At 45.0% G+C, this 27059-nt stretch overlaps 1 protein-coding gene and 2 non-coding genes across 4 annotated transcripts in view; all 3 read left to right on the top strand.

Annotated features, from left to right (window-relative positions):
- Positions 1-27059, top strand: part of SUFU (SUFU negative regulator of hedgehog signaling) — a 123754-nt gene that overhangs the window by 57709 nt on the left and 38986 nt on the right. For both annotated transcript variants that reach the window (XM_017531099.2, XM_017531098.2), the window contains exons 4-6: positions 24887-25029; positions 25935-26020; positions 26292-26364. In XM_017531099.2, coding sequence (XP_017386588.1) covers positions 24887-25029; positions 25935-26020; positions 26292-26364 — 302 coding nt within the window. The remainder of the gene's footprint in view (positions 1-24886; positions 25030-25934; positions 26021-26291; positions 26365-27059) is intronic.
- LOC119471751 lies at positions 7863-8001 on the top strand. The gene has a single exon (XR_005200820.1). It is a non-coding gene; the product is annotated as a U4 spliceosomal RNA (small nuclear RNA).
- On the top strand, positions 23816-23919 carry LOC119471738. The gene has a single exon (XR_005200808.1). It is a non-coding gene; the product is annotated as a U6 spliceosomal RNA (small nuclear RNA).

The raw sequence follows: 27059 nt of genomic DNA, 5'->3' as shown, positions 1-27059 counted from the left end.
CCGGCCTGGGTAACAAGAGCGAAACTCTGTCTCAAAAAAAAAAAAAATACAAAAATTAGCCGGGCATGGTGGCTCATGCCTGTAATCCCAGCTACTTGGGAGGCTGAGGCATAAGAATTGCTGGAACCTGGGAGGCGAAGGTTGCAGTAAGCTGGGAGCACACCACTGCACTCCAGCCTGGACAAGAGAATGAGACTTGTCTCAAAAAACAAAGAATTTTCAGTATTTTGTAAAAATGGGCTATGCTTTTCATACTGTTTTTCACTTTGCTTTTTAAACTTACTATCATTTGGACATCTTTTCATGTCAGTGTGTTCTTTTTAATGAGATACTTTTTTAGTGCCTACATATAATGTACTTTATTTAACCATTCTTCTATTGTTAGGCATTTGGGCCATTTCTAATTTCTTTCTTTCACAAAGCTACAGTGAGCATCCTTGTATATGTACATCTTTGTACTCTTGCCGAAATATTTCTGCAGGATAAATTCCTTGAAGTGGGATCACTGGGTTAGGAGAAGTGAACCTTTTTCGTGTTAATAACCATTGCTAAAGGATTTTTAAAATAAGGGGGAATTAGATGAATGAATATGATATTAAAATAATACTATTGGGACCATCCAGTAAATTGTTATTATTTTCCACAAACAATAGAAGGATTATTATATAAAAGTGATTGTTTTTGTTTGTGTGTTTTGTTTGGGACAGAGTGTTGCCTTGTCACCCAGGCTGGAATGTAGTGGTGAGATCTTGGCTCACTGCAATCTCTGCCGCCCAGGTTCAAGTGATTCTCCTGCCTCAGCCTCCTGAGTAGCTGGGATTAGAGGCATGAGTCACCACATCTGTCTAATTTTTGTATTTTTAGTAGAGACAAGGTTTCACCATGTTGGCCAGACTGGTCTCGAACTCCCAACCTCAAGTGCTCTGCCCACCTCAGCCTCCCAAAGTGCTGGGATTACAGGCGTGAGCCAACACACCCAGCCTATTAGTGTTTTTATAGCAACAGAATATTTACCAAGAACTTTAGAATAGGTCACCCTTCTTAGGTTCCTTGGCCAGAAAGATTAGTTCATATACGCTACGTGGCATGCATTTGGGGTTAGGAAAGATTAGCAAGCATTGTTTTTTTTCTTTTTTTGAGATGGGGTCCCGCTCTGTTGTTCAGGCTGGAGTCCAGTGGTGCGATGACAGCTCACTGCAGCCTTGATCTCCCAGGCTCAGTTGATCCTACTACCTCAGCCTCCCAAGTAGCTAGGACTACAGGTGCATGCCACCATGCCCGGCTAATTTTTATATTTTTGTGAAACAGGATTTTGCCATGTTGCCTGGGCTGGTCTTGAGCTCCCAGGCTTAAGTGATCTGCCCACCTTGGCCTCCCAAAGTAGAGAGATTATAGGTTAGCCACTGTGCCCGGCCAGCAAGCCTTATACAGTGTGTTGCACAGTTTAGAGTTGCCCTGGAATCCATCCATCATGCTTCCTGTCTCTGAAGTTCAAAGAGCTGAGGGACGCAGCCTGCCTCTGTAACTCAGAGAGACTTGCAGATATTGACAGCAGGTCATGTTTTACATAAGGAACCTCAATGAATTGTAGAGTTTTCTTGGGCTTTGCTCCTCCTGCCTTTCCAAAAGTTAACAGATGTGGCTCGGTCTTTTCCTATTGAAGCCATTTTTTAAAACTTGCTTTTCTGTAGTTAAAAGTAAGTAAATAAAACAGTAGGTATTGGCCAGGTGTGGTGGCTTATGCCTGTAATCCCAACACTTTAGGAGGCTGAAACGGATGAATCACTTGAGGTCAGGAGTTCAAGACCAGGCTGGGCAACATGGTGAAATCCTGTCTCTACCGGAAATACAAAAATTAGCCAGCATGATGGCACGTATCTGTAGTCCCAGCTACTCAGGAGGCTGAGGCATGAGATTGCTTGAACCCAAGAGGCAGAGGTTGCAGTGAGCTGAGGTCACGCCATTGCACTCCAGCCTGGGTGACAGAGCAAGACTCCAGACTCCATCTCAAAAAAATAAAACAGTAGATACTGAGCACCAAACTATCTTAGGCACTTACCTTCTCTTATTTATCCTGTGCAGTGGGTAGCCTGTGAGGAAGGTACTGGTTGATATTGCCCCTTTTCATATGAGGCAGTAGGGAGGTGACGGGCCCTGGAGAACTTTCTGCAGTTGCCAAGGGTTTGTTTTAGACGAAGAGAGAGGACTTGGGGAAAAGGAGCTTTTTCATCAGTTATAGTTATTTTATTTAAGTGCCTACTTCATACCTGAGGCTCTGTCAAATGCTAGGTAAGCTGTGTGGAACAAACTTTCCACTGCCTTTAGCCAGTGGAGACAGACATTGAAAAAATAAGCAAATAAATATTTGATTCTGTAAGATTACTAAAAGGGAAGGATGAGGAACTAAAATAAGACTTATGTAGCTGGAAGGAGGTGAGGGAGAGGTGAGGGCCCAGGAAAAGCTGGAGGCCTGGCAGGGATGGGAAAGTGCTGGGCTTGAGGCAAGTTGTGGTGCATTTGCCTCAAGAGAGTCTGGATTTGATTTTTAGGGCAATGGAAAGCTGTGAAAGCATGTTAAGCTACTTGGGAGGCTGAGAGGGGAGGATAGATTGAGTCCAGGAGGTTGAGGCTGCAGTGAGCCAGGATCTTGCCACTGCGCTCCAGTCTGGGCGACAAACAGAGCAAGACCCTGCCTCGAAAAAAGAAAGGAAAATGAACACATGTTAAGGAGGAAGGTGAAATGGCTAGTTTAGAGAGTGAAATCCTTTTTTTTTTCTTCTTAAGATGTACTTGGATTTGAAGTGTTTGAGACTTTAGCTGCATTTTGAGAATGGCTCATTTGCAGAAGGGACAGGGGCTGCTGCAGCAGTCCAAGCACAGCCCTCAGGGTCATGGATACTTCTTAGCTCTGCCATTCCAGTCCCTGGGGTCTTGAAGTTAGCAGAATCCTGCCTCAAGCCCTGCTGTATCCTGAGACTCTCCAGGCTAAGAAGGGGACCCTTCTCTCTTGAGGGTGTTAGCAGCCTCAGCATTGCTATGCTCAGCAGCACACTACAGGGCTCTCTTCTCAGATCCAAGAGGGAGATCAGGCTTTGCCTCCTCTGCCCTGCAGATGAGTGAAGAAAGTCAGGAACGTTGGGTGAGGAGCTCAGAGCACGTCTCCAGGAAAGATGTTAGTAGGCTGCAGGCAGCTTCTCATCTACAGCTCACCTGGCTTTCTTCTCTCGTGTCCCAAATAATTGTGGTCTTAATACCTTTTCCTCAAGTAAAGCTTTCTGGAAAGAGGTGCTCCATCATTATCAATGAGAGCTGTCGAGCTGTCTCTCTTTTTTTTGGAGACAGAATCTCACTCTGTCACCCAAGCTGGAGGGCAGTGGTGCAATCTTGACTCACTGCAGCCTCCAACTCCTGGGTTAATACCATCCTCATGCCTCAGACTCCTGAGTAGCTGGGGTTACAGATTTTTGTATTTTTACACCCAGCTAACTTTTGTATTTTTAGTAGAGATGGGATTTCACCATGTTGGCCACGCTGGTCTTGAACTCTTGGGTTCAAGTGATCTGCCCGCCTTTGCCTCCCAAAATACTGGAGGCATGAGCCACTGGGCCCAGCCTCAAGCTCTCTTGTTTCCTGGTTTCACTGAGCTGTCTATTGCCCCAGTCAGCTAACTAAAGCCAAATGGAGCCGCCTGCTTATATTCATATCATTTTTCTCCCTCATACTCTTTTTAATTTTCCTGAGATTTTCTTTGCCTCAACCTGATTCATCCTCTTTTCTGGTTGCTGTGGATCTGTGATATATTTTCACTTCCATCTGTTAGTAATACTGACCAACTATAAGACAAAACAAACCCTGATTTCTCTGCACTTTCCCAAGATTTTAGGTTAATAGTTGAAAGATCATGTTCCTGCTGCACTGAAGGAAAACAGGTCAGTCCCTCAGAAATGAGCTTGTGCCCTAAAACTTAAGTGATTTAGCCAATATACAAATCTGGATGTTTTTAGGGAAAACTGAAACCCTAAGAGCAGAGGTTGGCAAGTTCAGCCTGCAGGCCAAATCCTGATAGCCACCTGTTTTTATAAGTAAAATCATATTGGAACACAGTCATACCCATCATGGATTACGTGGGCTTCTTTTGTGCTACAGCAGTGGGGTTGAGTAGTTGTAACAAGAATGATATGACCCTCAAAGCCTGAAATATTTGATCTCTGGCTATTCACTGCAAAAGTCGTCCAACACCTGACTTAAGAGAATGTTTTCCACTTCTGAATAACAACTCAGGTGGAGAGGTAGCTATGTCTGTGAGATTTTAGAGGCCCTGAGAAATGAGTTGCCTTAGCTGGGTCCTGTGCTGCGGCCCATGGTAGAGGAATCAATTACAGTACCTAGAGGGTTTGTTGGGGTAGGGGGTATGCATCTCCTGCTGTGTTGCTGAAGGATTTGAAGCAAATTCCTTTAGCTTCCATGGGTCTGTATCCTCCTTGGAGAAGTACATTAAATGCTTTGAAACTCTTAGTAGAGTCTATTTGATACAGGCATTCAACTAGGAAAATTCACCCTCAGACTAGGTCACTGGCTCTTTCAGCAGAATGTGGCCCTTTTGTCTCTAGCACCTGCAATTCAGGGATGCTTTCTGCAGGGGGCAGTGAAGTCCACTGGCAAGCAGAGAGAGCATCTGGAGAGTGAGGACAGGAGGCTTGGCTCTCTGCAGAAGGTAAAGCCGTTTGGCGACTGGAAACCACTCATGATAAGTGTTCAGTAAAGAGGGCTGGAGAAGAACGTGGCTGAGTGCAGGCATTCAAATGGCAGGTTGCCTGGGTTCAAATCCTAGTTGGGCCACGTGGAACCAAAATTGAACATTTCCAAGACTCGGTTACTTCATCTGTGAAACAGAGGTAATAGTAATATCTACTTCATGATATAGGTAGTCCTCCTAATGCAGAGCCTAGCACTATACATGGAAACAATATTATTTATGTTGTTATTTAAGAAGCATATTGTAAAATAAAAGGAAACAGGTTTTTTTGTTTTTAAAGCAGCATAGGCCAGGTGCTATGGCACACGCCTATAGCCTCAGTGCTTTGGAAGGCTGAGGCTGGAGAATCGCTTGAGCCCAGGCGTTTGAGACTAAACTCATGAGACCCTGTCCCTACAAAAATAAAATAAAGTTAGCTGGGTGTGGTGATGTGCTCCTGTAGTCCCAGCTAGTCGGGAGGCTGAGGTAGGAGGATCACTTTCTTGAGCCCACAGCCATCAAGGATGATTGTGACACTGCACCCCAGCCCGGGCAACAGAATGAGAACCTGTCTCAAGAAAAAAAAAAAAAAAAAAAAAGACCGGGACAGTGGCTCATCCCTGTAATCTCAGCACTTTGGGAGGTCCAGGTGGGTTGATCACTTGAGCCCAGGAGTTCAAGACCAGTCTGGGCAACATGGTGAAACCCTATCTCTACAGAAAATACAAAACTTAGCCAGGCATGGTAGTTTGCGTCTGTAGTCCTAGCCACTCGGGAAGCTGAGGCAAGAGGATCACCTGACCCCCCTTTGGGGAGTTAGAGGTTGCATGAGTCAAGATTATGCCACTGCATTCCAGCCTGGGTGGCAGAGCAAGACCCTGTCTCTAAAAAGAAAGAAAGAAAAAGAAAAAAAAATATATTGCAACACTTTATACAGCTGGGTTCCAATTCTGGTAACAATATGTACATGTCCACATACATCACTGGCAGACACATGTGAAAATATTCACCAAAGGCCATCTTAGGGTGATGAGGTTATATGTCATTGATATTTTCCTTTCTGTACTTTCTTGCCATTTTGAATTTTTTTGCATATAGCATGGGTTTCATTATCAGAAAAGAAAAAACTGAAAGGATAACTATGACTGATTTTTTTTTTTTTTGAGACGGAGTTTTACTCTCGTTGCCCAGGCTGGAGTGCAGTGGCGTGATCTTGGCTCACTGCAACCTCTGCCTGCTGGGTTCAAGCGATTCTCCTACCTTGGCCTCCCAAGTATCTGGGATTACAGGTGCCTGCCACCATGCCTGGCTCATTTTTGTATTTTTAGTAGAGACAGGGTTTCGCCATGTTGGCCAGGCTGGTCTTGAACTCATGGCCTCAAGTGATCCCCCTGCCTTGGCCTCCCAAAGTGCTGGGATTTACAGGTGTGAGCCACTGGGCCCAGCCAAATTTTTCTTTTTCTTTTCTTTTATTTTCCTTTTTTTTTTTTTTTTGAGACAGGGTCTCATTGTTACCCAGGCTGGAGTACAGAGGTTCAATCACAGCTCACTGTAACCTCATCCTCCCTAGGCATAGGTGATTCTCCCACCATAGCTTCCTGAGTAGTTGGGACTACAGGTGCACACCACCATGCCTGGCTAATATTTCTATTTTTTGTACAGCTGGGGTTTCCCCGTTTTGCTCAGGCTGGTCTCAAACTCCTGGACTCAAGCCATCTGCCTGCCTCAGCCTCCCAAATCTCTGGGATTATAGGCTTGAGCCACCATGCCTGGCTAACTGAATTTTTAAAAGAACTTCTCAGAGGCTAGGCACAGTGAGCCCTGAGAAGCAACCCTAGACCTCAAGTGCAGGTGTGGACAGGTTACCACTTCAAGGCATGCTCTCTGGTACTGAGGAGAATGTGTTTATTGGAACAGCTTTAGATAAGATAAAGTGATCTGCTTGCTTGCTTTCTCCTTTTTTTTTTTTTTTTTTGGAGACAGAGTCTTGCTCTGTCGCCAGACTGGAGTGCAATGGTGCGATCTTGGCTCACTGCATCCTCTGCCTCCTGGGTTCAAGCGATTCTCCTGCCTCTCAGCCTCCCGAGTGGCTGGGACTACAGGCATACGTTACCACCCCCAGCTAATTTTTGTATTTTTAGTAGAGGTGGAGTTTCACCATGTTGGCAAAGATGGTCTCTAACTTTCAACCTCATGATTCGCCCACCTTGGACTCCCAAGGTGCTAGGATTACAGGTGTGAGTCACCGTGCCCAGCCGTAGTCTGCTTTCCTACTCAGTTTCTTCATAGCTCTCTCAGGGGAAAATGACTGGCATCCCTAAGCCAGACACAGTACTGCTTGGGCTTCCATGAGAGTGGGTCTCTACCACCAGGCCTGTCTTCTTGCCTTGCAGGGCAGACATGAGGATAAGCTTGTTGTTGAGGTTCTTTCCAGGACTCAAGAACCAGGAGAACAGAATGGCCCTCCCTCGAGCATTCTGATGAGGTTCAAGCAGCATTTCTGACTCCTTACAGAACCCTCTCTCCGGGAAAATGACAACTGGAACTCGAGCCAGGGGAGGAAAAGAAAAGGGAGGGAATTCGGTGCTTTTAAAAAGGGATTGCAGCATTCCCAAGCAGTGGATTGTTGTTTTGCTGGCATGCAGCAGGTAGACTCCAAAACAGCAGTGGGGGGCTTTCTCTGCCTTATCCTGCTTGGCCCAGTGGAAGCTGCATACCTGGGGCACTGTACTGGGCAGGGGACACATCTCCAGGGGAGGCTGCAGCAACATTCCCTAGCCCCAGGCCTAACTCTGGCAGCCTGTATTTGGCTTTGAAGATTTTGTGAGAACAGGATACTATCAACCTCTGGGGCCAACCGGGCATGTCTAGGTCCTCCTGTATTGAGCACCATGATGACCTGAACACAGGAAAACCTTTGTCCTTTGCTTCTCTTCACTGGGCCACTCACATCACACATTCATTGTCTTCTGTCCTTGGCTGGTACACTTTTATTCCCCCAAACAAATATAGCTTTATTGTTTTTCTAATTACAAAAAGGACATTTGAAATACTGAAAACATAAAACCAAGTTACAGAACAATGTGTAGAGCAGAGTTTCGTTTTTACTTTAAAAAAAGAAAGAAGTAGCTTTGCACAATGGCAGTATCATAGCCAATGAGGTTTATCTGAGGCACAATTATTGCTAATTGAAAACTTCCCAATACCCCGCCATGATGACTTGAAATATAGTCGGCATTGGCAATGTTTGGCAGTCTCTACGGAGACTGAATTAAAATTAAAAAAAGAAAAAAATATGACTTTGATTATACATGCTCAAAAGAAAGTCTTAAAGATTGCATATCAAATGTTGACAGAAAATGTTAATAGCTGAGAAATGGGACTGATGGGAAAAGAGATTTCTATTTTTTACTTTATACATTTCTTTGTTGTTTGACTTTCTTATGGTAAGACTATATTTGTAACAAATAAATAGATATTGAGAACAAAAATAAAAATATGCTTTTGAGACAGCCATTTTTATTTGTTTATCATCCTTCTAGATACATCTCTATACGTAAAATAGGCAGTTTTACTAAATACTGTAAATACTAACATGCCTTCTTCACACAGCATCATGTCATGGAAGTCTTTCTAGCTAAGTAATTGTAGCTTGGCTGGGCACAGTGGCTCACATCTGTAATCCCAGCACTTTGGGAGGCCGAGGCGGGTGGATCACCTGAGGTCAGGAGTTCAAGACCAGCCTAGCCAACATGGTGAAACCTCGTCTCTACTAAAAATATAAAAATTAGCCAGGCAAGATAGCAGGCACCCGTAATCCCAGCTATTTGGAAGGCTAAGGCAGGAGACTCGCTTGAACCCAGGAGGTGGAGGTTGCAGTGAGCCGAGATCGCATAATTGCACTCCAGCCTGGACAACAAAAGCAAAACTCTGTCTCAAAAAATTTACATATATGTGTGTGTGTCTGTGTGTGTGTGTGTATACCCGCACATATGTATATACACACATATACATATATATATGCATAGCAGTGCTTATAATGGTTGTATGGCATTTCATTATATGATACTAACCTAACAGACCCCTCTAGTACAAATAGACTCCTCTGAATGAACTTTCAGCTTCCATTTTTCCCTATTTTAAACAACACTATAAGGTTGTTGCTCATATATGAACATCTTGGCAACTGTGTCCAGTTATCTCAGGGTCAGTTCCTAAAGTGGGATTGGAGGTCATAAGGCCTGCACATTTTATAATTTGGCAGCCTAGGCACTGAAGAAGCACTGTGTAGTCTTTCAAGTCCATAAAATAAGACACAGGACTCTTCCTGCCTTTGGTAGCTTTAAGGTTGGCTGCATTCCAGTATTAAGGAACTGCTTTGAGGCTGGAGGCCTGCAGGCTGCTCAGACTCTGTGGCCCTCGGAAAGCCCTGCACTACCTGAGTTCAACTCGCAACTCAGTCCCTTCTCCATCTCTCCAAGCAAGAAGAAATTTCCTGGAAGAGTCTGGCCTGAACACCAAAAGGTTTCACTCATGATTTATTACTACCTCTTCCTATAATCAAATCACCCAAAATTGGTTATTTGTAACCCCGTTCCTGTATCTGATTGGTAGGTAAACTTTGGAATTTGGGCAGATACGTAGACAGCTGGGGGACTGGCCTATACACAGACACTCAGGTAAGTACCTGCCTCATGTTGCGTCTCTGACTCCACAGCCCCTTCTGGGAGCACATTCAACAAGGGACTTAGACCAATCAGAGTGTGTCCAGAGAATGGTGGCTTTCAAACTGGCAAAACCTTTCAAAACTGTCCACCTGTGAGGAATGGCTATAAAAGTGAAATAACTGGAAACATTCCAGTTTAAAGAAGAAAAGACTTTGAGATGGAGTATGTAGGGAGTTGAACTATGACCCACAACAGGTGTTTAAAAATATTTGACGTCTTGCCATATGGAAAAGGGATTTGACTTTTTCTTTGTTACTCAGAATAGAGAACTAGAAAGCTGTTAACTATTCATTGGGATGTAGAAGCAGTTCCTAATGGGGATAGGCACTGGGAGGCAGTAAACTCACCATCCCTGAAGTTTTCCTAGTAGTCTGGGCAGTAGCTGGCACAGGCCCTTGTAGAGGGGATTTAAGCGATGGGTGTGGAGTTGGTGATTCGGGAATCTAGACTGCCACACCCAGAGACCATTTATTTATTTATTTAATTTATGTATTTGATTAATTAATTTATTTTTTGAGACAGAGTCTTGCTCTGTCGTCCAGGCTGGAGTGCAGTGGCACAATCTCGGCTCACTGCAGCCTCTGCCTCCTAGGTTCAAGCAATTCCCCTGCCTCAGCCTCCTGAGTAGCTGGGATTACAGGCACATGCCACCGTACCTGGCTAATTTTTGTATTTTTAGTAGAGATGGGGTTTTACCATGTTGGCCAAGTTGGTCTCGAACTCCTGACCTTGTGATCCACCCACCTTGGTCTCCCAAAGGAGACCATTTATTAATGCTGTTTTTTGTTTTTTTTTCTAATCAGTATTTTTGTGATCCCTTGTTCTGTGCTCCAGTCTAGTTTCTTGCAAACAAGTCCTTCCTCCTCCTTCTCGATGCTCCCCAGGTCCTCCAGGTCTGACCCAGCTGGGAGACTTCTGAGAACACCTTAAGTACCATAGCTGTGCTTCTTGGTATAAATTAATGCAGGAAGAAGGGGATTCGTTTCCTAAGCTGAAAATTAGAATCCTGGCTCCTCGAGGAAATATCTGCTCTGCCAGTGTAGGTGGATTCTATGTCTGTGTCTCAGTTCTGCTGGATCCTTCTGTCTTTGTTCCTTTTTGTGTAAATAGTGGCAGTGTTTTCCAGTGGTTGAATCTTTCAAATGAATAGCAGCTGCTTAATTTGTACAGTACTTTCAGTATACAAGGCAATTTTATGTATTTTCTTTTCTTGGATTCTTAAAAAAAAAAAAAAAAACCTTCAAGGTAGACAGGATATCATCACATCTGTTATGGTATGTGAAAAAATGGATTCAGAGAAGTTAAGTGACTTCTTCAAGGTTACACAGTAAGAAAATTATGTCAGAGAAAACAGCTAAGAGAGAAGACTTTTAAGTAATGCTTTTACCTTATACTAAGTTGGCCAGTGACTGAGCTAAAGAGAAGTTAGTGTTTCATTTATCTTTTCTGGGGTTGCTAAAGATGAGGCCGACCAAAATTCTCTCTGGGTTAAAAGTTGATGTTCAAGCAGGCCAAGTGCAGTGGCTCACGCCTGTAATCCCTGCACTTTGGGAAGCTGAGGTGGGTGGATCACCTGAGGACAGGAGATCAAGACCAGCCACAGGTGAGAACACAGTGGCAACTGTGGCAGGGGCCACCCTGCCTTGAGGAATCACCTTCTAGGAGGACAATTGGTCATATGTGCCAACTGTAAAATGTGCAGACCTTGTGACCTCCAATCCCACTTTAAGAACTGACCTTGAGATAATTGGACACTATATGATCATACAATGATACTAACATAACAGACCCCTCTAGTATAAATAGACTCCCATCTGATGAAGGCCTTCTTGCTGATGAGGACTCCCTGCAGAGTCCCAGGGTGGTGTAGGACATGAATGGCAAAGGGGCTGAACTTACTAGCTCAGGTCTCTTCTTATAAAGCCACCAGTTCCCACGCCCACCACTCGCCCACCTCCATGATAATCCATTAACTTTTTGATCTATATATGAAGGCAGAGCCCTCATGACCCAATCACCTCTTAAAGGCCCCACGTCTCAATACTGCCCGTTTGGAGATTGAGTTTCAACATGCATTTTGAAGGAGGCAGACATTCAAATCATACTACCTAACTTCCTTGAGTGTCCAGATTAGTGCCATTGCATTTGGAGTGATGCCACAGTAGCTGGCTGCTGGTACCACATAGCAGAGGGGTCAAGGAGGAGAATCATCTTTCTGACATTAAGTATATAGATAATACACAAATAAATTTCAGATTTTTTTTTTTTTTTTTTTGAGACAGGATTTCTGTCTCCCAGGCTAGAGTGCAGTGGTGTGATCTTGGCTGACTGCAGCCCCAACCTCCCGGGCTCAAGTGAGCCTCCTACCTCAGCCCCCTTCAGATCCTCCCACCTGAGCACATGCCAGCACACCCTGCTAATTTTTGTGTGTTTTTTTTGTAGAGATGGTGTCTTGCTATGTTGCTCAGACTGGTCTCAAACCTCTGGACTGAAGTGATCCACCTACCTCAGGCTCCCAAAGTGCTGGGATTACAGGCATGAGGTACCACACCTGACCTCAGATGTTAAAAACTTAGACTATACAGACAAAGTCAAAGTCCTCTGTGACCATCCCACCGAATCTCAGGGACCTCCCTAAAGGAACCCACTTTATCCATTTCGTGTGAGTCCTTGCAGCTGGCCGGATTTTTTTTCCATATATTCACCTTCTTCTAGGTGCCTATAAAATGATTTGGGTCTCTATAGTTTTTTTTTTTTCTTTCTTTAATGTAAGTGAAACTGTGCTGCCCTTCACAATTGGATTTTTTCAGTTGACAGTATGTTTTGAAGATCTTTATTTAATTTTTTTTACTGTTGCCTGTGATTTTATTGTATGAATAAACCATAGTTTATTCCCCTGGTGATGCACCTTTAGGTTGTTGCCATTTTTCCAGTATTACAAACAGTGCACAGATGCAGTGACCATTCTTGTTCATTCTTCCCTGTGACATGTTTTGCCCTAGGGTAGATACTTAGAAGTAGAATGATTGGGTCGAAGGGAAAATACCTTTTGTATTAATAGATTCTGCTATTTGGTCCTCCAAAATGATCATACTAGTTTATAGGTCCCTGGCAACTAAATGTTTTCATTTGTTTTGTTTTACAGTGACAGGGTCTTGCTCTGTTGCCCAGGCTGGAATGCAATGGTATGATTATAGCTCACTGTAACCTTGAACACCTGGGCTCAAACGATCCTCCAGCCTCCGCCTCTTGAGTAGCTGTGGGACTACAAGTGTGCCCCACCATGCCTGGCAATTTTTAAATTTTTTTGTAGAGACAGGGACTCACTGTGTTGCCCAGGCTGGTCTTGAACTCCTGGTCTCAAGTGACCTTCCTGCCTTAGCCTCCCAAAGCTGTGGGATTGCAGGTGCGAATCACTTCACCCAGTCTAAGTAGATTTAACTGGTCTCTTCAGAAAGAAGGTGGAAGGGGTAGAAGCATGTGCTGGATTTTAAAGCTTCAAAGGATTTTCTGTGGTTGGTTTTTTTTTTTTTGTAATGAGGTCTTACATCTCACTCTGTTACCCAGGCAGGAGTGCACTGGTGTGATCCTGACTCACTGCAGCCTCCATGTTCCAGGGCTTAGGTGATCCTCCCACTTGAGCTTCGGAGTAGCTGGGACCACAGGCATGTGCCACCACACCTCACTAAGTTTTTTATTTTTTGCAGAGACAGGGTTTTGCCATGTTGCTGAGGCTGGTCTCAAACTCCTGTGCTCAAGTGATCCACCCACCTCAGCCTACCAAAGTGCCAGGATTACAGGCATGAGCCACTGTACCTGGCCCTCCTGGCATTCTTTGGTTGAAATGTATATAGGACTACAAGTTTAAAGCCTTAGTCCCTTTGGCTTTAAAAACAAAGAAGCTTGGGACCAAGCTCCATGGCTCATGCTTGTAATCCCAGCACTTTGGGAGGCCGAGGTGGGTGGATCACTTGAGGTGAGGAGTTTGAGACCAGCCTGGCCAACGTGGTGAAACTTCGTCTCTACTAAAAATACAAAAATTAGCCAGACGTGGTGGTGCAGGCCTGTAATCTCAGCTATTCGGGAGGCTGAGGCATGAGATTTGCAGTGAGCTGAGATGGCACCACTGCACTCCAATTTGGGCGAAAATTGGAGAAAAAAAGAACAAAGGAAAAAAAAGAACAAAGAGGCTTAGGCTCTGCCTTGTGTGTAGGTGGCAGGCCCTCATGCTGGTGAAGGAGAGAGAGGAATGAGGGCAGGTCTTGCCCAGTTACAAGTTTGTGGGGAGAAGATTCTTCCTTCTCACACTGACAGGTATCTAAACAGATGGAGCTGCTTAAACAGAAAAGTGAAAGCATCTGCTAGATTAGGACTCCAGGCTCTCTCAAAGGGGTAAGCACAGACTTGTGTTCTTTGCAGGTGGGCATAGCACATATGGGTGAGTAAATGATAGTGACAGCTACCATACGCCAGGTGAACTCTATGGGCAGTTCTATGGGCAGTCAGGGTCCTTGCCCTCACTGTGGGGAGAATTAGATTGTCCACTGTGTGCCCTGCCCATGTGGACACAGGTGAGTGTTGGGTCCATAGTCTTTCTCTAGGGGAGCCATATCAGTCCAGTTCTGAAAGGTTTGTAGTCCCCTAGACTCACTTTGGGGTGAGAGCCTACAGGGCCTCCAGCAGCCTGCCAGCCTCCCACCTCCCCTGCTGTGACCTGTATTCCAGTTTGCTGAGCTTCTCTGCTTATAAAGGGTTTTTCCTTACACTTCACTGTTTGCCTTTATGATTGTGGCTTTGAGGGAGAAGAAGGAAGCTGAAAAGGGGGAGATTCTGGAGAATATGCATAGGGAAGCAGTTTTGAGTCTCCTTTGACTAGCTCTGCAATTCCTTTGATTCCAGGCAAAACCTGGAAGGAATAGCCTTTACGTTGCCTTTCAGTTTTGCAAGAGCAAATATGTCTCCTCTCAGTCTTCTTTATTTAATCATGTGGGACTGTGTATTCATTTCTCGTCTTCATGTCTTGCAACCACATTTAGCCAAATTAATGTCAGACAGATATTAATTTGAGGGAAGCTGAGGGTAGCTCTCTAATCAAACACTCAAATGAACTTTTCAAGTGATCAAACTGCATCCAAAACTTTGAAAACGTAGGTGGGTGGGAGGAGGGGTTCTTGCTTCTACCCATGGGCAACTGGTCACCATCTGCACCATTTGTCCAGTTATGAAGAACTTTACCTTCTAGCCCCAAGAGCTCCTCAACCACACGTATAGAGAATCTGTTTTGGGTTCCCCTCACCCCAGTTTGTTTGTTTTGCTGTTTTTTCTTTCTTAAGGAGACTTTCCCGCTGGGTACCGTGGCTCACACCTGTAATCCCAGCACTTTGGGAGGCCGAGGCAGGTGGATCAACTGAGGTCAGGAGTTCAAGACCAGCCCGGTCAACAAATTTTGTTTATTTATTAATGAAACCCTGTCTCTACTAAATATGCAAAAACTAGCCTAGCGTAGTGGCGGGCACCTGTAATCTTAGCTACTTGGGAGACTGAGGCAGACCCAGGAGAGGGAGGTTGCAGTGAGCCAAGATCATGCCATTGCACTCCACCCTGGGCGACAGAGCAAAACTCCATCTAAATAAATAAATAATGGAGTTTCTGTCTTGGCTCTTCTTTAAAGTTTGATTGGAAGCCCTGCAAAGGGGCTGCTGTGCACTATGTTCCTGGGATTATCCTTCCTCAGGAGCATCTGTCTGCTGTGCACTATGTGGGGAGAAAGGCAGGGGTGCCAAATTCTGTTGGTTTGTAACAAATTGTAGCTTCTGAGCTGGGTAGTATCCCATCTTTTCCTCTCCTTGCAGGAGTTCCACTGTTAAAGGGGAATTGCCCAGAATGTGTTTATTTTATTTTATTTTTTTTTGCTCCTACACTATTTATACATCATTGCATTCAACTTCTGTCCCAGTTCCTAGTGTGGCCCTTGCCTCATGACTCTGCTGCAGGGTTCTTTGGCTTTGGCTTGAGGAGGGGCTGTGGAGCCAGGTAGGCAGGGAAGTGGAGGGAGGTGCTCACTCTCAGCTTTATTTGGATTCCTGGAGGAAGGAGAGTTGCTGTTACCAGGAAGAGGTGAGTGTTGACCAGACAAGAAGAGGATCTGTGGCCTTCCTTTGGTGGGTGGCTGCTATTACGTCGAGGAAGGATTTGCCTGGACAAGGATCTGGGTCTTCGTGCTGGCAGTGCCCTCTGTACAGTGCCTGGGATTGCCCCTCCCTAAAATGAGGGTAACATTGTGTGGGTGTGCTTAGGGCTCCAGAAATGTCATTTGTGGCTGTACTATACCCCGTGGCCTCCTAAAACTTAGTAGGCTCTTCATTTCTGGCAGTAGACTAGGCACATGCATCCCCATTCTCCTCTCTGGTTGGTCTAGAAATAAGGCTTGGGCTGGGCGGGTGACTTATGCCTGTAATCCCAGCACTTTGGGAAGCTGAGGCAGGTGGCTTACTTGAGGTCAGGAGTTAGCCTGGCCAACATGGCAAAACTCCATCTCTACTAAATACAGAAATTGGCTTGACGTGGTGGCATGCACCTGTGGTCCCAGCTACTTGGGAGGCTTAGGCACGAGAATCACTTGAACCCAGTAGGTGGAGGTCGCAGTGAGCCAAGGTTGTATTATTGCACTCCAGCCTGGGTGACAGAGAGAGACTCTGTCTCAAAAAGAAGAAGAAGAAGAAATGAGGCATAGGTTTTAGAAATTATGGTGGGCTTACAGAGAGATCCAGTGGGGGCAGTGGGCAGACTGAGTGGCCCCCATTAGAAGCACCTGGGCTGGGAAGAGGCCAACAGGACTGGCTTTGAACTTCACATTTCACTGCCTCAGCCAGAGATGTTTCATTCAGCAAAACCTCCAGATTTTCTCCTCCTCTCAATAGGGAGTCATGAACCTTCCAGGCCTGTGCAGACCTGTAGGTCTGCCCCCATAAATATATATATCTGCTCGTGGGCCTCTGTTGACTTGAGAAGGGGCTGTCTTCCAATTTCAGAGGAAGCTGAGCAGCCCACCGTGGCTGCAGCAGTAGAAGCTTGAGCCTTCTCAGGAAGGACGGTGGGTTAAACAATGGCCAGAGCCTCCCCACGAGTGTCGGCTTCATCCTGGAACTTCCAGAGATGGGGCATAGGCTAACTGAACCTTTCGTCCTCAGCATTCTGTGTCAATGGGTGCATGTCTGGCACATCTAGCATTTTGGGAAAGAACTGCTAAGCCCTCCTAGGACCTGCTCTGGATATTCACAGAGGACACTTAAGCTCTGGTGGTCAGAATGATTTGTGAACACCAAAAAGGCAAGAGGAGTGGAGCTTTTTCTTGACAGACTATGATGGTTGTGCCATTGTCAAATATTTGACCTCCAAGGTGACAGACCTGAGTCTCCAGCCTGCTTTGGGTCACCTCCCATTTTCCTGCTCTCTCAAAAAACACCTTTTGCAGACCAGCCACTCCTGTGACACCTGGCATAGTCCAGCTGCATTTCCTGCCCTTGTTCTCAGTCCTTGGAAAGCACGGAATCATCTCAGAGCATGCAGAAGAGCACTTGGAGAAAATGGGCATTTGGCTTCACAGCGCCAAGCTTCACGCTCCTGGGCTCCAAAAGGGAACATTATTAGCCTCCTCTCCACAGACCAAGCATGTTATTTCTGACCTTGGGGTGGGGTGTTAGTTTCCAGGCTATTGTGTAGAACATCCTGGAACCTGTCCTTTTGCACAGAAGGGAGGCAGGCTGGCACTGTCCAGAGTTAGGATAAATTAAGAACTCTTGAAGACTACAACCATCTGATCTTTGACAAACCTGACAAAAACAAGCAATGGGGAAAGGATTCCCTGTTTAATAAATGGTGTTGGGAAAACTGGCTAGCCATGTGCAGATAGCAGAAACTGGACCCTTTCCTGACACCTTACACTAAAATTAACTCCAGATGGATTAAAGACTTAAAATAAGACCTAACATCATAAAAACCCTAGAAGAAAATATAGGCAAGACCATTCAGGACATAAGCACAGGCAAGGACTTCATGACCAAAACACCAAAAGCATTGGCAACAAAAGCCAAAATAGACAAATGGGACCTAATCAAACTCCACAGCTTCTGCACAGCAAAAGAAACAGTCATTAGAGTGAATCGGCAACCAACAGAATGGGAAAAAGTTTTTGTAATCTACCCATCTGACAAAGGGCTGATATCCAGAATCTACAAAGAACTAAAACAGATTTACAAGAAAAAAACAAACAAGCCCATTCAAAAGTGGGCGAAGGATATGAACAGACACTTTACAAAAGAAGACGTACATGAGGCCAACAAACATATGAAAAGATGCTCATCATCACTGGTCATTAGAAAAATGCAAATCAAAAGTACATTGAGATATCATTTCATGCCAGTTAGAATGGCGATCATTAAAAAATCTGGAGACAACAGATGCTGGAGAGGATGTGGAGAAATAGGAACACTTTTACACTGTTGGTGGGAGTGTAAATTAGTTCAACCATTGTGGAAGACAGTGTGGTGATTCCTTAAGGACCTAGAAATAGAAATTCCATTTGACCCAGCAATCCTATTACTGGGTATATATCCAAAGGATTATAAATCGTTCTACTATAAGGACACATACACACAAATGTTCATTGCAGCACTGTTTACAATAGCGAAGACCTGAAACCAACCCAAATGTCCATCGATGATAGACTAGACAAGGAAAACGTGGCACATATACACCATGGAATACTATGCAGCCATCAAAAACGATGAGTTCGTGTCCTTTGTAGGGACATGGATGAACCTGGAAACCATCATTCTCAGCAAACTGACACAAGAACAGAAAATCAAACACCACATGTTCTCACTCATAGGTGGGTGTTGAACAATGAGAACGCATGGACACAGGGAAGGGAGCATCACACACTGGGGTCTCTCAGGGGGGAAATAGGGGAAGGACAGCGGGAGGTGGGGAGCTGGGGAGAGATAGCATGGGGAGAAATGCCAGGATTTCTCCCAGGTGATGGGGAGGAAGGCAGCACATCACACTGCCATGTGTGTACCTATGCAAGAATCTTGCATTTTCTTCACATGTACCCCAAAACCTAAAATGCAATTAAAAAAAACTCTTGAATAATGTATTTGTAAGAACTCTTGAATAATTTGTTTCTCAGTGTTTCAAAGGCAGCACTATTTTACAAACAATAGCTGTTTTCTTCTGCATCCCCTCTCCCTAAATTTTGTTAACTTATTATATCCAGGACAGTCCAACTTCAAACCACCATGACTGGAGCTGGATGTCGGGGAGGTGGGGATGGGGTGATGGCCAATTGGAGGAGCCAGTTAGATTCTGTGTGCCTGTTCAGTGCACCCCAAGTTTTCAGAGTTCTTGCCGGGAGTTGTTTGATAATGGGGAATGAGACATGGAGGAATGAAATCTTTCTCCCAAGTGAGCAAGATGTAGAACTGTAACTAGCTTTTTTTGTGGGGAAGGGGAGGGAGAGACTCCTTTTGCTACCCTGGAGTGGTATTTCCCTTCCAATGAATGTGCCAACCAACATAGAAGTCTAGGGTAGCTGAGGGAGATTTCTCCTGGTACTTGGGGGAAAGCTCCGAGGAGGGAAGAAAATAGAAATTGTCTACCCAGCCCTTACCTAGAATGGCATTCTTTCTGACACTGGGTGGGGGGAACCTCTGCTGTGTGGTTTAAGTGGAGGTCTCTGGGATTTTCATCCTGACTTTTCAATGAAGTTACCTTGGGGAGTCAGAGAGGAAGAGAGAGGAAGCCAGCTCCTGTAACTGCTGGAACAAACAGCTGGGCCTCCAACTAAGGCATTATTAGCATTTGAAAACCCCTCTGAAGGGGCCCAGAGCTTCCCGTGGTGGGCGCTGGGGCCTGAGTGCTGAGACCCCACAGTGGCTCCAACAGAATGGGGCCGAGTTTCCAGGGCATAAAGACCAGACCAGACTCAAGAATGAACCCATTGTGGCTTTGTCCCAGACTTGAGAACTGTGACCAAGGCTCTTTCATTGTTAAGAAAGACCGTTTCTTGGCCTCAGAAGAGCTCGTAAGTCTGGTTCCTTCACAGGCAGAGCTGTGTAAGACCCTGCCCCTTGCTAGAAGGTTCTTTTAGTGTCCTGCTCTCCAAGCATTTCTGATGGAAGTTGTACTTTCTGCTTCCTGCTTTAACTCAGGAGTACCTTTGGCGAAAGCCAAATCACATGCTCATGATCACACATGCTCAGGGTAGAACATGTTGGTCCTAGAGCAGCACCAACCCCCTCTTCTTGCCTTAGAGTCCCCCTCTCCCAGCTGCCTAAATTAAGCCCCTTCCCAAGTTACAAAGCCTGCACAAAGTGCTTTTTGGTCATTCTGGTTTAAACATTTTGGGTTTGCACAATATTTTTAAAGCATGTTAATTCTGGTTAAAATGTCAAAGGTCATGGCTCCAAATCTTTCCAATCTTTTCCGTGTTTCTAGCCTAAATAAATCCTCACCCAGTTTGGGGTATGTTTCCAGACATCAGATAGGGATGCAAAGCTCCAGGGAACTGGCCCATCTCTTTCTTAAACCAGGAGCAATGGTGCCACCTACTGGGCACTTGCTGGTAGCTACAGGCTCTGTGGCCAGTTCTGTTTTCTGGTGACTTGGGTGGGAGTATCTGTACTGTATTCCAGTACACGAGTAATAACACACTGTAGTAGAAAGCACACTGAGTAGGCACGGTATTTCCTGCTAACAGGCTTGGATATTGTGTTTGGGAAAGCTCCCCAGGGTCATAACTAGTTAGGAACGGAGCCAAATAGAAACAGGGCCCTCCCAACTCCAAAGTTCACCACTATGCCAGGGTTTGCCAGAACCAGCAGGCGAGTTCAGCTGGTAACTGCACAAGGGTGGTAACTTGGTAGCATGAATAGTGAGGCCACTTTTTTCTCTTCATTTCTCTCTCTCTCTCTTTTTTTTTTTTTTTTTTTTTTTTTTTTGTTTTTTTTTTTTTTTTTTCTTTTTTTTTTTTTTTTTTTTTTTTTTTTTAAAGATGGGGACTTACTATGTTGCCCAGGCTGGTTTTGAACTCCTGGGCTCAAGCAATCCTCTCGCTGGGCCTCCCAAAGTGCTAGGATTACAGGCATGAGCCACCATGCCTGGCCCAGTTCGTTTTCTCTCAGTCTTGGTGATTTTGTCTTAGCTCAATATGACTCTTTAAATCTTGAACAGTTCTTTGACTCTTGTTTATTTCAGTTTTTAAACAATGTTAAATGGGCAACAATATCAGCTAGAAATTAATAACATTTTATTATCATCATATTATCCTGAAGTTATCAAATTGTCTTCCACTTAATGGTAAGCAACACTAATTTTCCATTTATTTTTCTTATTTAGTATAATGATATGAAATTATCTTTTCAGAGTAAGTTTGTTTAGGTTAAAAAAAAAAAGTCAATTTTAGAAGAAAAATACAGGTAGGTAATGGTACAGACGGTACACAGATATGGCAAACATCCTGATGGGTGTTGTGGATGACCCCAAAGTCTGGGAAGTGTTGGGACATGCCCGTCATCACTGACATACTGTGAAACCTTGTGCAATCTCAAGCATCCTTTTCTCATTTGTAGAAAAGAACATGCTGATAGGTGATTGTTCAGGTCATGTAGACATATACAGTGCTGTGATGTGTCAGCATTATGGGTCAGGTTTCTCCCAGGCCAGGCTGCTGAGCTTGGGGTGGTGGGAACAAGGAATTTAGAGGCTTGGCCTTGCTTCCCCTACTTTGTCTCTGCCCCAAGATTCCTTCTTTTTGCCTGCTATATCCTGTTTTTTAATAACAGATTTATTGAGATATGATTCACATACCATGTAACTGACATTTGTGAAACCGTCACCATAAAAAAAGAATCCCCTATTGGTCACTCCCTATTCCCTCCAAACATCACAGCCTTAGACAACCACTAATCTCTCTGTTTCCATAGATTTGCCTATTCTGGACTTTCCATATAGATGGGATCATATAACATAAGGTCTTTTATGACTGGCTTTTTTCACTTAGCATAATGTATTTAAGGTTCATGTTGTAGTATATATTAGTATTGATTACTTTTTATTGCCAGATAATACTTGTAATTGCTATCATTTTTATTTTAAACATTCTAGTGGGTATGAAGTGGTGGTGCCTCATTGTGGGTTTTTTCTTTTCTTTTGTTTTTTGAGACAGGTTCTCACTCTGTCACCCAGGCTGGAGTATAATGGTGTGACCAGAGCTTACTGCAGCCTCCAGATCCTGGGCTCAAACAATCCTCCCACCTCAACCTCCTGAGTAGCTGGGACTACAGGCGTGGACCACCACATCCAGCTAATTTTTTTTGTTGTTTGTATTTTTTGTAGAGATGGGGTTTTGCCATGTTTGCCCAGGCTGATCTCGAACTCCTGGCCTCAAGCAGTCCTCCCACCTTGGGAGGCCACCGGACTGGCCTCATTGTGGTTTTGATTTGCATTCCCCTGATGGTCACATTGAGGCCCTTTTTATGTGCCTATTAGCTATTTGTATATCTTTGGGTTTTTTTCCAACCAAGTCTTGCTCGTCCGCAGGCTGGAGTGCAATGGCACAATCTTGGCTCACTACAACCTCTGCCTCCTGGGTTCAAGCAATTCTCTTGCCCCAGCCTCCCTAGTAGCTGGGATTACATGCCACCACGCCTGGCTAGTTTTTGTATTTTTAGTAGAGATGGGGTTTCACCATGTTGCCCTGGCTGGTCTTGAACTCCTGACCTCAGGTGACCTACCCGCCTTGGCCTCCCAAAGTGTTGGGATTACAGGCATGAGCCATCACACCTGGGCTTTTATTTCTTTTTTCTTGCCTAATTGTCCCGGCTTGCAACTCTAATACAGTGTTGAATAGAAGTGGTGAGAGTAGGCATCTCTGTCATGTTCCTGATCTTAGAGGGAATTAGTTCAGTCACTCACCATCAATCAAGTACCTGTATGATATTAGCTGTGGGGTTTTTTTGTTAATGCCCTTTATCAAGATAAGCAAATTCCATCTATTCCAAGTCTGAGTTTTTTTTTTTTTTTTTTTTTTTTTTTTTGGTTGTTTTTTTTTTTTTTTTTTTTTTTTTTTTGAGACGGAGTTTTGCTCTTGTTACCCAGGCTGGAGTGCAATGGTGCAATCTCGGCCCACCGCAACCTCCACCTCCTGGGTTCAGGCAATTCTCCTGCCTCAGCCTCCTGAGTAGCTGGGATTACAGGCACGCGCCACCATGCCCAGCTAATGTTTTTTGTATTTTTAGTAGAGACGGGGTTTCACCATGTTGACCAGGATGGTCTCGATCTCTTGACCTCGTGATCCACCCGCCTCGGCCTCCCAAAGTGCTGGGATAATAGGCTTGAGCCACCGCACCCGGCCAAGTCTGAGTATTTTTAATCATAAAAAGGATCTTGTCAAATGCTTTTTCTGTGTCTACTGACATAATCATGTAGTGTTTTTTTTTTATATAACCTCTATTCTGTTGATATATTACATTGATTTCCTTATGTATAACTAACCTTGCATTTCTGGGATAAATTCTACTTGGTCATTGTGTATAACCCTTTCTATATGTTGCTGGGTTCTGTTTGCTGGTATTTTGTTGAGGATTTTGTTTTTATATGCATAAAGTATATTGGTCTATAGGTTTTTTTTCTCCCTTGTCTTACCTTTGCTTTTGATATCAGAGTAGTATTGTTTTCATACAATGAATTAGAAAGTATTTCTTCTTTTATTTTCTGGAAGAGTTTACGAAAAGTTGACATTAATTCTTCTCTAAATGTTTAGCAGAATTTACCAGTGGAGTCATCTGGTGGTCCTGGACTGTTAGTAGGTGTGTATGTTGTTAGGGGGGTTAATTATTTATTCAGTCCTTTCACCTGTTGTATTGTTTCTTGCTTGTAGAACATGCAGTCTACTTGTAGAAACACACTTACATAAAAGGAGAGGGCTTCTAGGAAGAGCGGGCCAGCAGGAATTTGGAAATTTAGGAGTTTCCAGTTGGCTCTACCTGAAGCTGTGCCTTCTCCCCTCCCCTGTATTATCACATCTCAGAGGAAGTAATCTTCCTTCTCTTGCCTGAATGAACACCATTGAGGTTAGAATCAATAACCTGAGCTGTATCTTGGATGGAAAAGATTGTGTGTGTGTGTGTGTGTGTGTGTGTGTGTTCGTTCTGCCTTACCTTAAATATTGATAAAAAGTGAAGGTACCTCAACTGTTGAGATTCCCAGATCATGAATGACAGACCACAGTGAACTCTGGAATAGCCATTTAAAGAATGAGACAGCTCTCTATGTGCTGGTAAGAAGTGAGCTCATGCTCGCTTCAGCAGCACATATACTAAAATTAGAACAATACAAAGATTAGCATGGCCCTTGCGCAAGGATGACATGCAAATTCGTGAAGCATTCCATATTTTTTTCTTAAAAAAAGAAGTGATCTCTAAGATAAGTAATTAAGTGAAATCTGCAGAATAGTGTGCTTCCATTTGTGTAAGGACAAAACATGGATGGCAGCCTGTGGACACATAGGCTGGTAATGCAGAGCACCTTGGCACCCACAATGAGAGTCAGAGCTGGTGGAAGACTTAATACCCCGTGGGGTTGTTTTCCCTTGTGGTTATGTGGCCTTAAACAAAACGCTTTCTAAAGTAATGGACATGTGTGACATGCAGTGGTGTGCCTGTGAGTAGACTGTGCCCTCATGCCAATAGCTACCCCTTGGCAGAATCTGAACATCTCAGAGACATGGTCTGAGGACCCTCAGGGCGAGTTGTCTCGGCCACAGTGTGGGAGGCACTATCTAGACCTCCATTTACTTGAAGCCTAGTGTTCCTCAGGAATTCCTATGTCTACCTGTGGGAAACTGGTGAGAGACCTCAAAGGCCCTCCAAGGTTTGGATGTTTCCTTCTGAGCATAGTTTCAGCCACACAGAAACCCCGGTCTGTTTCTCCAAGGCAAAGGGCTTTCATTACCCTGTTGCCTCCCTGTGGACTTCTGACCAGGTGCCCCCACAGAAAAGCACTTTATTCTTTCTTGGCAGATCCAACCATGGCTCCTGCCTCCCACCATGAGTCGGGGTGTTGGGGAATTGAAGCAGATGCCAGAAGTCTTTTGGGATTCCCAGGCCAAGGGAGCTTCCACACTAATAGCCTGTCCTTTTCCGTTTAAGGCTGACAGAATTGGCAAGCAGGAACAATTTGGGTTTTTGGAAATATCCACAAACTCTTTGTTTCCATCCACACGGAGTGAATGTTTCTCTTCCTTCACAGGGGCTACCCTAAGAGGCTGGGAAGCCTCCCAGCTTGGGCTAGTGAGATCCCAGGCCACATTCCAGGCCTGGATCTGGGGCCTCCAACACTGAGGATCCTTGTGTCTCTCCCACAGAGAACACCTTCTGCAGTGGGGACCATGTGTCCTGGCACAGCCCTTTGGATAACAGTGAGTCAAGAATTCAGCACATGCTGCTGACAGAGGACCCACAGATGCAGCCCGTGCAGACACCCTTTGGGGTAGTTACCTTCCTCCAGGTAAGGCACAGGTTGGATGTTGGCTCAAGCCTTCCCGTGGGAAAGGTCCTGGCAGGACGGGAATGCTTGAAGAGGGGGAGTGAAGGAAGGGGAGGTTTCCTTTGGCCTCCTCCTGATTTCTGTTTTCTCTGATGGTTTATCAGGTAGGTATAGATGGTCCAATTTAACCTGCTGAGATGGGAGAAGAGGGGAGGGGAGGAAGCCATTTGGGTGGAAGAGAATGGCCGTAGCTGAGAGAGTAACGAGGGTGGGAGGTATTCTGTGAACAGTGAAGACCCAGTCTCAGGAACAGGACTTTACAGCAGGAAGCCAGCTCTGGGTTGTACTTGCTATTTCTCAGAAGCTGTGGAAACCTGCCCAGCTTTGACCAGTGCTTATTTTTGGTCACGATAAATCTATGTGAAGGTTCCACTGGTTCCCTTGATATTTACACCAAGGCCTAGCCCCTAAGAAGGAAGGGAGGAGTTTCTCTGCAAGTGCTAGAACCTATTGGTGACGGTTCCAAGACTGATAGGTCTCAAAGTCTCTTATTTACATTCCCATGATACCAGACTGGGTAGGAACAGCTCCCTGAACCTCCCCTACTTCCAGAGACATGGCCTGAGGACCCATCTTGAGTTGCTCAGGCCTTGGTTTTCTCTGCAACCAAGAGCTAGACTTGGTGTTGCCCAGACACAGCAAGGGCAAGGGTCAGGCCTCAGGGCCCGCCTGTGGACCCAGCCATTTCCCAGCCAGGGAGCCACTCCCTCCTAAGGGAACCATCCCATCTTGGATGCACCAGCTCCTGAGCACAGATCCTGTGTGTGATCTCCCAAATAGAGGTGACTCAGAGAACCTGCGTAGCTGACCTTCGTGGGCTGGGGGCCAGCCATTAACACACAGTGGCTTTCTATCCTGGGCCTTAGATTGTTGGTGTCTGCACTGAGGAGCTACACTCAGCCCAGCAGTGGAACGGGCAGGGCATCCTGGAGCTGCTGCGGACAGTACCTGTGTGAGTACCTATGCAAGGTGGGAGCCTGGTTCCCTGTGCCTGGGGGTGGGAGTCCCTCTGTCACCCTCCATGTGGGGCTCCCTTTTGCATTGTTATTTCAGGCCCTGGTTTTTCATATCAGGGCTTTCTGATGACTCACTCCCTGACAGCCCCTTACCACAAACTATTCCCCTATGTCCTGGGCCTAGGGCAGCAAACAGGTCAGGCTGTAGACCCAGTCCATCAACCCCAGACCCTCAGTTACCATCGTATCCTCTTTCCTTGTCCACAGCGCTGGAGGCCCCTGGCTGATAACTGACATGCGGAGGGGAGAGACCATATTTGAGATCGATCCACACCTGCAAGTATGTCTTGAGTGAGGAAAACCTTTCTAGCACCCTGTGCCTAGGCCTCTTCCAAATAACACTGGCTTTCATCCTGGGAAAACGGAGGAGCTTTATGTGTGAGTGAGTAGAAATATGGCATCATTTGGAACTTGTCCTCTGAATTCTGTAGAGCACATAGGGAGCAGAAATTTCAGCCTAGGAAAGCTAGTCCTCAGACATATATGTATTTTTACATTTTAAAAGGGTGATTTTATTGTATGTAAAATATATATTGGCTTAAAAAATTAGATTACCAGCAATAAAAGATAAATATAGTGGATATTGCTTGCTTGCCCAGTATTCATTCACCTGCCTCCCAGACTCTCAGAGAGCCACCATGGCCACCACCACTCCGTACCAGACAGTAGTGTAGGTGATACTGACTCCATGGCCCGCCTGCAGGAGTGAGCACTGATTGGCTAATGATCTCATCCCCCTTTTCACCGCATTTTCTGTCTTGGACAGTCAGATGCAGAGCTCCTACACTGGAAAGGTTGGAACCCTAGACAGACAGTCTGGCAGCTGCCCATTCCCTGTGGCCTACCTGGACAGTGTTTCAGTGTCATCTTTACTGTTTTAGAAGCATTCCTTTAGCATGCAGGTGAATTTTGAAAGCCACAAAAATGTAACTACCTTTCTTTTTCTTTCTTTTCTTTTTTCTTTTTTTTTTTTTT

This window comes from Cebus imitator, unplaced genomic scaffold (genome assembly GCF_001604975.1).
Source record: "Cebus imitator isolate Cc_AM_T3 unplaced genomic scaffold, Cebus_imitator-1.0 Scaffold71, whole genome shotgun sequence".
NCBI lineage: Eukaryota > Metazoa > Chordata > Mammalia > Primates > Cebidae > Cebus > Cebus imitator.
The sequence above is the reverse complement of the archived record's forward strand: the minus strand, read 5'-3'. Positions and strand labels throughout refer to the sequence as shown.